At 39.8% G+C, this 12,639-nt stretch overlaps 1 protein-coding gene across 7 annotated transcripts in view; it reads right to left on the bottom strand.

Annotated features, from left to right (window-relative positions):
- Positions 1 to 12,639, bottom strand: part of CAMK1D (calcium/calmodulin dependent protein kinase ID) — a 496,165-nt gene that overhangs the window by 146,006 nt on the left and 337,520 nt on the right. For all 7 annotated transcript variants that reach the window (XM_081554101.1, XM_081554100.1, XM_081554105.1 and 4 more), the window contains one exon: positions 7,941 to 8,015. In XM_081554101.1, the coding sequence (XP_081410227.1) occupies positions 7,941 to 8,015 (75 nt within the window). The remainder of the gene's footprint in view (positions 1 to 7,940; positions 8,016 to 12,639) is intronic.

Raw genomic sequence — 12,639 nt, 5'->3', positions numbered from 1 at the left:
AAAATTAAATTTTAAAAGAATGAAGTCATACAAAGTTTCTTTTATGATCACAAGGGAAGGAAACTAGAAATCAACAGCAGAAGGAAAGCTGGAAAATTCATAAATATGTAGAAATTAAACAACACACCAAGTCAAAGAAGAAATCACAAGGGAAAGGAGAAACTATCTTGAGACAAGTGAAAATGGAAACACAATATACCAAAAATGGGATTCAGCAAAAGCACAGCTAAGAGGAAAATTTATAGCTGTAAATGCTTACTTAAGAGAAAAAAATCTTAAATCTTAAAATAAAAGATCTAAAAAATGTGATTGCATTTTGGCAATTTCACAGTTGAACCTAGTGAAACTGGTCCATGATTATACTGGATCTCGGCTTTTTTCTTTTCTTTTCCTTTCCTTCTTAACTCTCTAAACTCTTTAACTCTCAGTAGGTTTTTCAGTGGCAGGAAAGACAATAAAGCCATATTAAGTAATTAGCCTGGAGGATGACAGAGTAGCAGCAGCTGCAGTATTGGGTTTGCCTCTGCCAAGGTCTCCAGCCATATCTCCCACCAAGAGGTCACACCATCCCCAACCCCAGCCAGACTGAAACCCCACAGGACTAAAACCACATACAGCCTGAGCCCCCAAAGACATGTCCCTACAGACTGAGCACATTACAGAAGGCACTTTTCACAGACCGAACCCTCCACAGATTGAACTCCTTACGACAGACTGTATCCCCATAAACTGAAACCCTTAAAGAACAGACTGCCACAGACTGGACCCCCTTCATTCTAAACCCTTCAAAGACTGGACCCCCACACACACTGGACCCCTCACAGGCTAAACTTCTCACAAACTGAACACACTAAAGACAGAATCCCCCATAGGCCACACCCCTCGAGGAACAGACCCCCCCTTACTGATTAGATACCTCATATTCTAAAACCCCCCACAGATTGGACTCCTATAGACAGGACCCCTCACAGACTAAATCTCTCACAAACTGGACACCCCCCCACAGACTGAGCCCCTCATCCTATCCAGGCTCCAGAAAGCCTCTCTGTGTACCGGCCTTTCGGCCTTGCAGGTTATGATGGTTCCTCTGCAAAGAGAGCCTTGGGTTTCCCCAACCACACCTCACGTGGGTGCCCCAGCCCCCTGCCCACCCACCCAATACTGAACAGAAGACACAGGCCCTCTGGGCTTTCAACTTGTGCCTGTTGTGAACAGAGATAAGACTTTGGTAATCTATATGTAAATATACTAAGGTGTCATAGTCAGAAGCACTTTTGTCTTCATTATTATGCTTGGCTACTTACAAAAGACTTTCTATTGGGAGTCATAATTTGTGTTCTAATTAAAACTGTTTCTGGGAACACACAGTATGAATTATGAATACAATATCCACATGAAGCTAACACTGACAACCCACAAACAAGTAACTATTCAAACAGCTTCATGCACCAGCTAGTGAACTAGACAAACCATATTTTCTCTTGGAAGCTTCATATATTTTTGTGTCTTGGATAGCTCAGGAATCAAATTAACATTCTTTAAAGAATATGTGTTTAATCACTAGTTTTCAGGCTCAGCGGGTAACTAGCTGTACATATCTTAATGCTATCCTGGAATAAAAGGAAAATTAGAAATATCTTTATCTTATGTGGTATATGCCAATGCAGAAAGTCACAATATTGATAAAACATGTTCATCCATTTCTTCATTAACTGAAAAAATTATTTAAGAAAGAGACACAATCATTGCTGTGAATGAATTGAGACTGCTTTAGCGATTTTCTGTGATATCATTTAGTAAATTTTTTCCCTCACAAACTACTGCAAAATAGACAGCATTTTGTAGTTAGCTAAGCTTTTATGGAATCCTAAGTAATAAATTTTTCCAGATAAACTGAACTACTCACATTAATATTACCTACGAGATTTTTTCCTAGAAAACGTCATCAGTATATTGTATTACATCGATTAAGTATATCCACTGAATCACTCTCTGGCTTGGATGAAGGATCCAACATTTCTACTCAGGTTCTTCATATAAAATTGGGATAAGAGTTGCTCCTTGGGGTAAGAATTAAATGAGTTCAGCTCAGTTCAGTTCAGTCGCTCAGTCGTGTCCGACTCTTTGCAACCCCATGAACCGCAGCATGCCAGGCCTCCCTGTCCATCACCAACTCCCTGAGTCCACCCAAACCCATGTGCATTGAGTCGGTGATGCCATTCAACCATCTCATCCTCTGTCGTCCCCTTCTTCTCCTGCCCTCAATCTTTCCCAGCATCAGGGTCTTTTCCAATGAGTCAGTTCTTCGCATGAGGTGGCCAAAGTATTGGAGTTTCAGCTTCAACATCAGTCCTTCCAATGAACACCAGGACTGATCTCTTTTAGGATGGACTGGTTGGATCTCCTTGCAGTCCAAGGGACTCTCAAGAGTCTTCTCCAACACCACAGTTCAAAGGCATCAATTCTTTGGCACTCAGCTTTCTTTATAGGCCAACTCTCACATCCATACATGACCACTGGAAAAACCATAGCCTTGAATAGACAGACTTTTGTTGGCAAAGTAATGTCTCTGCTTTTTAATATGCTATCTAGGTTGGTCATAACTTTTCTTCCAAGGAGTAAGGGTCTTTTAATTTCATGGCTGCAATCACCATCTGCACTGATTTTGGAGCTCAAAAAAATAAAGTCTGACACTGTTTCCACTGTTTCCCCATCTATTTCCCATGAAGTGATGGGACCAGATGCCATGATCTTAGTTTTCTGAATGCTGAGCTTTAAGCCAACTTTTTCACTCTCTTCTTTCACTTTCATCAAGAGGCTCTTTAGTTCTTCTTCACTTTCTGCCATAAGGGTGGTGTCATCTGCATATCTGAGGTTATTGATATTTCTCCTGGCAATCTTGATTCCAGCTTGTGCTTCCTCCAGCCCAGGGTTTCTCATGAGGTACTCTGCATATAACTTAAATAAGCAGGGTGACAATATACAGCCTTGTGTATTAAATGTGAATAAACGTTAACCACTTTTCCTTTTATATGTGATCATTAATGGAACAAATATTTGGTAAGTGCCCACTGTAGTGTGCAAGCACATTTCTAAGCAGAGAACAAAGCGGAGGGACATTTTCTGACAGTGGTATAGAGAAAAATCAAGCTGGGAAGAGGACAGGGAATGAAAGAACACATGGCAGGAGATGGGAGGAGAGGTGCTGTTTCACAGGGGAGCTGGGGAACAACTCACTGGAAAAGTGACATTTGGTAGAAATTCTAATATTTCTAGTATTCCCATGACAGCACGAAGATATTGAAGAGACAGTGTTCCAAGCAGAACAAAGGTCCACTGGGGCGCAGGCACAGTGTGTTTGAGGAACAGCAAGGTGAATGAAATAATGCAGCTGAGTGAAGTAATGAGAGAGGAGTGGGAGATGAGGTCAGAGAGGTGACCAGGGTGTCTGGACACGGAAGATCCTGGAGACTGCTTCAAGGACTTGGTCTCAGGACTTTCCCTGGCAATGCAATGGTTAAGACTCCATGCTTCCACTGTTGGGGCTCTGGGTTCTGAAATGGGAAGCCAGTGGGAGTTTTCCACAGAGGCATGACAAGGTCTGGCTAACATGCCAAGAAAGAACAGTGCAGTGGGGCAAGGCTGGGAGAAGAAAGATGAGTTTTATTCATGGTGATGATGATGGTAAGAAAGTGGCTGAATTCTCAGGATAGTCTCGAGTGGGTAACCACAGGGTGTGCCGACTGAAGGGGTTGTGGGGCATAAGAGAATAAAAGATGAGTCAAGGAGGACTTTGTTTTTGGCCTGAGCAACTGGAAGAAAGGAGTTTACCATTTGCTGAGATGAGACTGACAGCAGGAGAAGCAGACTCTTGTGGAACGTTCAGGAGTTTATTTCAGATCTCGTGAGTGAGTAATGCTCATGACACGGCCAAGTGTAGCCACTGAGCAGACAGTTGGGTATACAGTCTGGATGCAGGGAAGGGTCTAGACCGAGGATATAAATTCAGGAGTTACCCACATATAGACATTTAAGCCTAACTGAAAATATGATATAATTCAACTCAATACGAGGTATAATGTCATTCTTTAAAATAGTATTTTGATTTGTCCTTTGAATTTTATCAGCCTGAAGTGTATTTCGCATCCTAAGTTGTTACAGATGTGGAAGGGGAGGAGTTGAGGGTGGTCTTTTATCATCTCCAGGTATGTGGGCTAATATTCCACAAAGTCAGGCCAGAAACAAAGTTTAAACAAACTGACTTTTCTTCTATAACTTACCCCAGTGTCATTTTGACCTCACACTATCTAAAGAAGAATGTTCCAAAAAGAACTATTCATTATGTGTACACCCAAAAATGAATATGAAGTTAAAAGCCAATTATCTCTCAATAATCAGAAAAAGAACTAAAACAGAGAAGCAAGTTCCAGAAAATAGCATTCTGAAAAAAAAGATATTTGTCCCAAAACCCAAATAAAATTTAAATATAGACCTCTATAAACAATCTAGTCTCTTTTGCTGCAACAGCAGTGGAACAAGTATGCTACATACTCAGAGTTGAAACAGCAATTAGCTAAGTAATAAAATTAGGGGGCTGAGCATCCTCTATTATATCTGAGTGTCAATGACCAAGATGATGTTTCCCAGGAAACCAGAAACCTCCCAGGCACAAATATTGTGAAAAAAAGTTCCCCTCAAATGCTGTGTTCTAGATCAGCCCCGAGTATTTAGAAAATAAGGACTTTCTAAACTCTTCAAAAACAGACAAACAAAAAAACCCAAACCTCTTTCTGCTGATCTAGGCAGAAAAGACACGGGGGTCTTGGGAACAAAAATTATTGAGATTTATCAATAAAAACTAAAACACAACAACAAAAACAATAAAGCCCACAAAATCCTCAACCTGACCAAAGATTTTCCCAGGACTGTATTCTGATATATCAAAGGTTTTGTCATTGCTTTTTTCCGTCTTTCCTGCCTTCCTCTCTCCCTCGTTTCTTTCTTTTTTGTCATTGCTTTAAAGAAATATCACTGGTTTAGATAACAAATGGAGAAGAGGAAGGAATAAGAAAGGTCAATCTCAATTTTCAAAATGTCTGACATAAAATACTTTAAAGGAATATAATTAAGACATTAAAATACACTTAATATTTAGGACTAAACTATCAACATTTTACCAAATACAATTCCTCTGGGGACTAGCCAGAATTAATGTGAATTGCAGATGACATGACTGTTTAGATAGACAATATTAAGGAATCCACAAAACAACTGTACAACCTGTAAGTCAATCTAGCAAAGTTGTAGGTTAATGTACAAAAATCAACTGTATTTTTATACAATTATATATACTATATATATAATAGCAGCGAGTCAATGGAAAAATGAAATAAACAAGAGGATTGAGAAGAGAAAATATTTCAGAATAAATTCAACAAAGACAATGGAAGATTTACACACTGACAATAACAAAATAGTAAGAGAAATGTTTCAAAGTTTGTCCCATTCTGGACACTTTCATGCTGTCGTGCCAGCCTATCTTTACATATGCTTCTGCTCCTAAGCATATAATCAAGCTACTTAGAAAGGCAGAATTCAAATGTACTTGAACTTTATCTCATAAAATTAAAGACCATCTGCAGAGACAAACTGATAAAATGATATAATTCCATAAAGAAATTAGTCTGCATTGAGGACCTATTATTTATGACAGACTATTTCTCATACATTTTTCTCACTCAGTACTCACTACAGCCCTCTATGTAAATATATTATTATTATGTAAAATTTTTTCCAGTAAGGAAACTGAGACTGAGAAAGGCCCAGTTATTTGCCAAAAATACACCCAGCTATTAAGAGGCAGAGCTGAGACACATATATTTGGGGTGCTTGCCACTTATTTAGTGATATTACCATAAACAGAGAACTTAAAGCAAGTGAATACATATAGTTTTGGATTCAAGTATTAATACTTTGTTTTGTATCACCAATAAAAAAGCACACATTTAAATATACTACTGACATTTTGTGGGGCTTTTTCTTGTCACCAAAATGACCTATTTTTCCTACAGGGCAGTCAGTATTTGGTGGAAAGGTGATTCACCTGCTTCTTTAAGAGGTGATTCTGTATAAAACAAAGTTACATGAGCTTCTAGGAAGTACATGAGACTTGGGGAGAACTAGAAATTTGCTAAATTATAAAACAAACAGAATAGCACAGAACTAGGAAAGACCACACTTAGGATATTGAAAATTTAACATGGAACCAGCTGCTGCTGCTGCTGCTAAGTCGCTTCAGTCGTGTCCAACTCTGTGCGACCCCGTAGACGGCAGCCCACCAGGCTCTCCCGTCCCTGGGATTCTCCAGGCAAGAACACTGGAGTGGGTTGCCATTGCCTTCTCCAATGCATGAAAGTGAAAAGTGAAAGTGAAGTCGCTCAGTCATGTCTGACTCTTAGCGACCCCATGGACTGCAGCCTACCAGGCTCCTCTATCCATGGGATTTTCCAGGCAAGAGTACTGGAGTGGGGTGCCATTGCCTTCTCTGATGGAACCAGGAGTCATTGCCTATTGTATGGCAGACAACACCACATGAACCTGTAAAACTGCTCATCACCATCTCGGACTGTCATTCATCAGAGAAAAAATACCCACATGCTTCCAACCTTGACACTTTTAGAAGTATCTATACAAAAATCTCATAATCTACTAAAAATACTTTAAAATAATGATATATTAAACAAATGCATTGATGAACAGCTGTTTGCATGTTAATATGATTCCAAGTTAATACACTGTTTAAACATTGATAAGGAAAAGGAAAATCAATAAAAAAATAAACTGTTAGCCTGACCCTCAAATCTTCTATCTTTGGAAATCCAAAGTCTGAAAATCATTAATAAGTAACAAAATTTATATATTTTGACCTTCAACAAAAATCCCCTTTGGTCATTAAAGCTCAATAGCACAGTGTTCCAGAATTTACTCAAGTCGTGGTGAAAATGCAGCACTCTGATCCAGTTTCCATCACTTAATGCTAACAAATTTAATCCTAGGATACTCCTACGAATTATATCACTTAGAAGAAAGCATTTGTGTAAGTGGGGAGGCTAATTTCATCTCACATTAAAAAAAAAAATGTTCAAGTGAAGTCTCTACCTAGGTATTCAGCTTTCTTATTTCTTCCACCTTCTGGTAAGCTCCAGAGTTACTGGAATGCAGAAATATTCTAAAGGGGGACTATGTTAATGGCATAGTCTGACTCCAATTATATGTCTCGTGTTTGGCATGAATCTCATGCACTTTCATCTGCCAGCAGCAGAAGAGGAGAAGGGAAGGGACAGAACACACAGCTGCCATCTGCTGCTACCCGCCAGCTCCTTAGAAATGAAGACAAGGCGGGGAGTTTCTCCTGGAGACAGAAGCAGTGTGTACTTCCCAGCGGGACCATGAAGTGCTTCCAGGAAGCAACATTTGGACCTCACACATTAAAAAGCAAAAGAAGAATTTCCCTGGAGGTCCGGTGATTAAGAAGCCATGCTTCCACTGCAGGGGGCATGGGTTCAATCCTTGGTCGGGGAACTAAGATCTTGCAAGTCATGTGGGAATAATAAACAAATAAAAACAATTAAAAAAAAATCCACACTTAAAATTTACAAGAGACATCCTAAATAGAGTGACCCTGCAATAGTAGCACTGGATTCCATTTTGAGAACTATAGATTTTCAGTCTGATCCAGCAGCTGCAGATGAGAGCAAGTGAGGTCTCAAGGTCACTGTCCTTAGACAGACACATTCTTAACCCAGAGTCCCGCAGTTCCCACCACCCCCTGGGGTCTTACTGACCCATTCCCTTAGTTCGTTTCACAACCTGGCCCTTTAGGCATCTGAGTTTGCAACCCCTGGTCTGCAAACAATTAAACAATTAAACACAGTACTTACAGCTGCATGACCAAGTACAAGTGATTTGGGCTTTCATAGATGTCTTCCAGGGCCACGATGTTCTCATGCTTAATCCTGAAAGAAAAAAAAAATGCACACATGGAATAAGTACAATGAGACGTGTAAGTACAAAGAGATACACTATCTTTAAAAAAAACAAACACGTGTTGTAATAGCAAAAAGTTCTAAGACAGAATCTAAACACTATAAGGTGACATTTTAAGATGGCTCTTCATCTTTTCCCCAACTCATCTTCCATGCTCTCTGCTCTTCTCTCTGGAGGCTCTGTATGTGATCTTGTAGCAATACAGGATAACCATCACTGCTTCCCTTTACACCCTATCCCTCTAGCATTTATTCACATGAATCTCAGGAATGGGCCAAAATCCTATTAGCTTGCCGGGCCCACTTGGAAGGCTGAGCCCCCAAGGAGCATTTACTTGCTCCCTCTTTTGCAGCCTCACAATGGCCATCACAGACTGCACAGCCTGAACAGCCCATTGTGTGCAAATCCACCCCCACAACTGGCTGGATGTTCCAGGGATCCGTTTCACCTTCAGGTTTCTGACTCCAGGGTAAGTAATGGAAAACTAGACTGACCTCATTGGGGTTCTAGTCACCAACATCCTCCAAGGGCAGTTCAGTACCCCAAGCAAACTAGACGGATGCTTCCCCAAGAGTGCTTCCCAGACAGGCAGCACCAGCATCTCCTGGGAGATGGTGAGAAGTGCAAATTCTCCTCAGACCGAATCAGAATCTCTGAGGCTGGAGCCCAGGAACCTGTTTTAACAAGATCCTCAGATAATCAGTCTGCACGAGAGAAGGTGGAGGAATTCTGTATTATGACAGAGCTTCTCAAAGGGCACACATGAATCTCGGGATTCTGGTCCCACCGCACATTCTGATTCAGTGGATTCTGGACAGGGCCTGAGAGCCTAGCATTTCTAACAAGCTCCCAGGAGATGACGCTGCTGCTGGTCTGCAAACCACACCAGGAGCAGTGAAGTCCTAATGATAGAACTAAAAGAGAAGAAAACAGTCTAATTCTTGCCCTTTAAACTACTGATTAGGAATAGCTTCTGCTCAGAACGTATGACTTGGTGTTTATTTAAAATGTTTGAGAGAAGAATCATTTCATTATGAGCTAATTAGCTCTTACCACAAACTTCTTCTTTGAAATGACTGCTGAGCCATTTAAAAGCAAGCATTGAACAGGCAGATTCCTGTGAATCCCTGAAAATAGGCACGACATCCTACTCATCCTATTTCCCCTTAGTACCTAGCATAGAGCTGCTTGATAGCATAGAGCTGCTTTGCTCCTAAACAATGAGTCATTATTTATTTAGGGAAAATGAATACAATTTTCCTAAGTGTGAAATGTCTACCCCTCAAAAGAAATTTACAAGATAGAACAAACCAGAATATGATCTTCCTTTTGAGCAGGCGAAACAAGAGAACAAAAGAATTAACTGAGAGAGGCTATACTTTGCTTCGATCACTGCAGCTCTTATCAGTCAATGCAGTTGATGTGTAGGAAGTGAGAAGACACATGATCCCAAATTCACATTTCATCTGATTCCAAGGCAGAGAACCTAATTATTTGCTAGCAGTGGCTTCTGTGGTCCCTGAGCAAAATAATATCAGCAACGTATCATATGAACCAAGTAAACTATTTCACAAAGGAAACCATAAGAGAGTAACCAGGCACCCCTGGTACCCCAGATGTTTGTGGAATTATCATTATTGGACACATGTGAAAAAATATGACAAAAACAGTACAGAGCACATGGATTTTCCCCTTTTTCAATGAAAAAAATTGCCACTGGAATCCATCACATAGGCACAAATATTTTCTTTCAGTGAAGTTTACTTAGGAGTTAATTAAGAGCTTAGACTTATGGGAATGTGAAAGGAATGGGGTTTATACGGAGAACTGCCAGATAAAACACAGGACACTCAGTTACATTCAATTCTAGATAAACAATGACTACTTTTAAAATATAAATGTGTCCCAAATACTGTACTGCAGTTTATCTGAAATTCAAATGTAAGTGGGTGCTCGATCTGGCCACTCAAGTACATGAATCACAATCAATGAGCCTCCAAACTGGGCTTGGGAGTTGTACCTAGAATCTTAGCTCCCCTCAGAGGTTCAGCCAAGAAGACAATTTGAACCCTGGACCAGAGCTATTAATACAAATTCAACTATATACAAAGAGTCAACTATATACAAAGCACCTGCTCAGCCAAAGTAGGAGACTAATAAATTAAAAATATAAGTCCCTTATTTGGATGCAAGGCATAGAGAAATTAAAGTCTATTTAACTTGCTACACCTTACATGAGTTCTTAAAGTGGCTCAAATGGTACAGCTACTGACTCTCCCTTTGATGAATCAATCAATCAATCAATCATCACTTTCTGACTTTCTGCTCTGTGTCTGGGAGAATATAAGAAAAAAATAAAATAATGTTTTGTCCTCAAAAATCTTATCACCACACATGTAAACCCATGGCTGATTCATGTCAATGTATGGCAAAAACTATTGCAATGTTGTGAAGTGATTGGCCCCCAACTAAAATAAATAAATTTATAAAAAAAAAAAAAAGAAAAAAAAAAAATCTTATCACCTTGATGGAGAGACCCATGAAGCAATGAGGGAAGAATTAAATGCTACGCACTGCACAATTGTTGTTAAATTCAGAGAAAGCAAGGCCCTGGGTCAGAATTATAGTGAAGGCCTCAAAAAAAAAATAAATAAATAATGGAGGTTAAGTTGGGTAGGATAATGTATCAATAAAGTGAAGTCGCTCAGTTGTGTCCGATTATTTGTGATCCCATGGACTGTAGGCTCCTCCATCCATGGGATTTTCCAGGCAAGAGTACTGGAGTGGGTTGCCATTTCCTTCTCCAGGGGATCTTTCTGACCCAGGGATCGAACCCAGGTCTCCTGCATTGTAAGCAGACGCTTTTACTGTCTGAGCCACCAGGGAAGTCTCAATAAGCATATCATAAATTTCAGGACTTCCCTTGTGGTCCAGTGGCTAAAGGCTCCAAGCTCCCAATGCAGGGGGCCTGGGTTCCATCCCTGGTCAGGGAACTAGATCCTGCATACGCTAATAAGATCTAGCAGTGTCAAATAAATATTTTTTAAAATTTCAAAGAAATTCTAAAATGGTCTTTTAAATGTCTCTTAAGATAAGTGGTTTAATTCACTCGTAAATGTTACAATGTGACAAAAGATTACAGCCTAGTCCCCCACAGCTGTTCTCCCATACTTTATTCCACCCTCAGATTCCTTAAGGAAAACTGAACTCAAAATGTTAAACATTATTTCATAGCCAGGTTATCCCTACAAAATGCCATGTGAATATCCATCCATACATCTCTGGGTGCTCACCATGTACCAACCACATGACTAGGAATCACAAGAGAGGTACCTCAGCCCTCTTGGAGCTCACACAACTGGGTCTCCAGCGGCAGCCAGGACACTTCACAGACAATCTTTCTTGTATTTACCAGAAATCATCTTCTTTATAATTAGTACTGTCTCCTGGTGCTAACACAGAACAAGCTTACACATCATATAAGCTCTTCTCACATATCCTGCAAATATTTGTGGGATGTAATTTCCCTACTAAGTTTACTCTTCTTATCATCCTTCAGTTCTCTTCCAACATGAATTCTATTCCTTCCATCGTGTTACTGTCACTTTTATTTGTCCAGAGCAGGGTATTCTGAACTGAAAGTAATGATCCCAGTGCAAGGTACAGCATCAAGAATAAGATATTAAATAACAGGGTAGAGCTATTAACAATGCTGAGCGGGATATTATAATTTTGCAGATAAAGCTTATCCTTACGTACATTTTTTAAGGTAGCTGCATGACTGTTGGCATATAAAGAATATAAGCTCCATGGAGGCAGGGAATTTTTACTGTTTTGTTCATTACTGTCTCCCCAGTGCTGAGAAAAGAGCATGGCAGGTAGTATTAATACTTTCAGTACATGCGTCTTGAATGAATAGAATAATATAAAGTTTAGGGTCAGTTAAGTGACCAGATCATTTTTACCTGAACTTCTACCAAACAAGATCTCTCTTACTCAGGCTTGACTTTTTGAACTTAGCTTCATTAAACTAAGTCTTTTGGGTTCCATGTGATGCTTCAGATGACCAGAAATATTCTGGAGTTTGATTCTCTCTTCTATTATATTTATGACCCCTCTCCACTTTGGGCCATCTGCATATTTTGTTGGGACACATAGGGAAGACATTCCCTATCTTCATCCAAATTCCTAAACTCTTAAGTGGGAAAGTTACAAGCCAGAGCTCCATGGTATTCCACCAGAGACCCCATCAAGAAAACCAAGACATTCATCAGCTGGCTTTGATGGCTGCTGCGTTGCAAAGCCAGCAATTTTAGCCCATTTATTTTACTGTACTAGGCATAAGTGAACAATTAAGATTCTTTGCTGAAATGGCATTCCTCACTTTACATACCACATGATACTATTTGAAAGAGAAATGGGTATTTGAGAAGATTTGTTCTTGGTAAGCCCATGGTGACTCCTAGAAACCACTACAGTCTTTACTAAATGATTATAATCCATATGCCTAATTTACTGTTTCAGAACTTTGCTGTGCACCGGAGTCAAACTTTCCTGTCTATACATCTCATAGTCTATTTTTTTCATATTTGG

This window comes from Giraffa tippelskirchi, chromosome 13, assembly GCF_054371585.1.
Source record: "Giraffa tippelskirchi isolate mGirTip1 chromosome 13, T2T-mGirTip1v1.2.pri, whole genome shotgun sequence".
In the NCBI taxonomy this organism is placed as follows: domain Eukaryota; kingdom Metazoa; phylum Chordata; class Mammalia; order Artiodactyla; family Giraffidae; genus Giraffa; species Giraffa tippelskirchi.
Note: the sequence above shows the minus strand (reverse complement) of the source record. Positions and strands in the feature narration are given on the sequence as shown.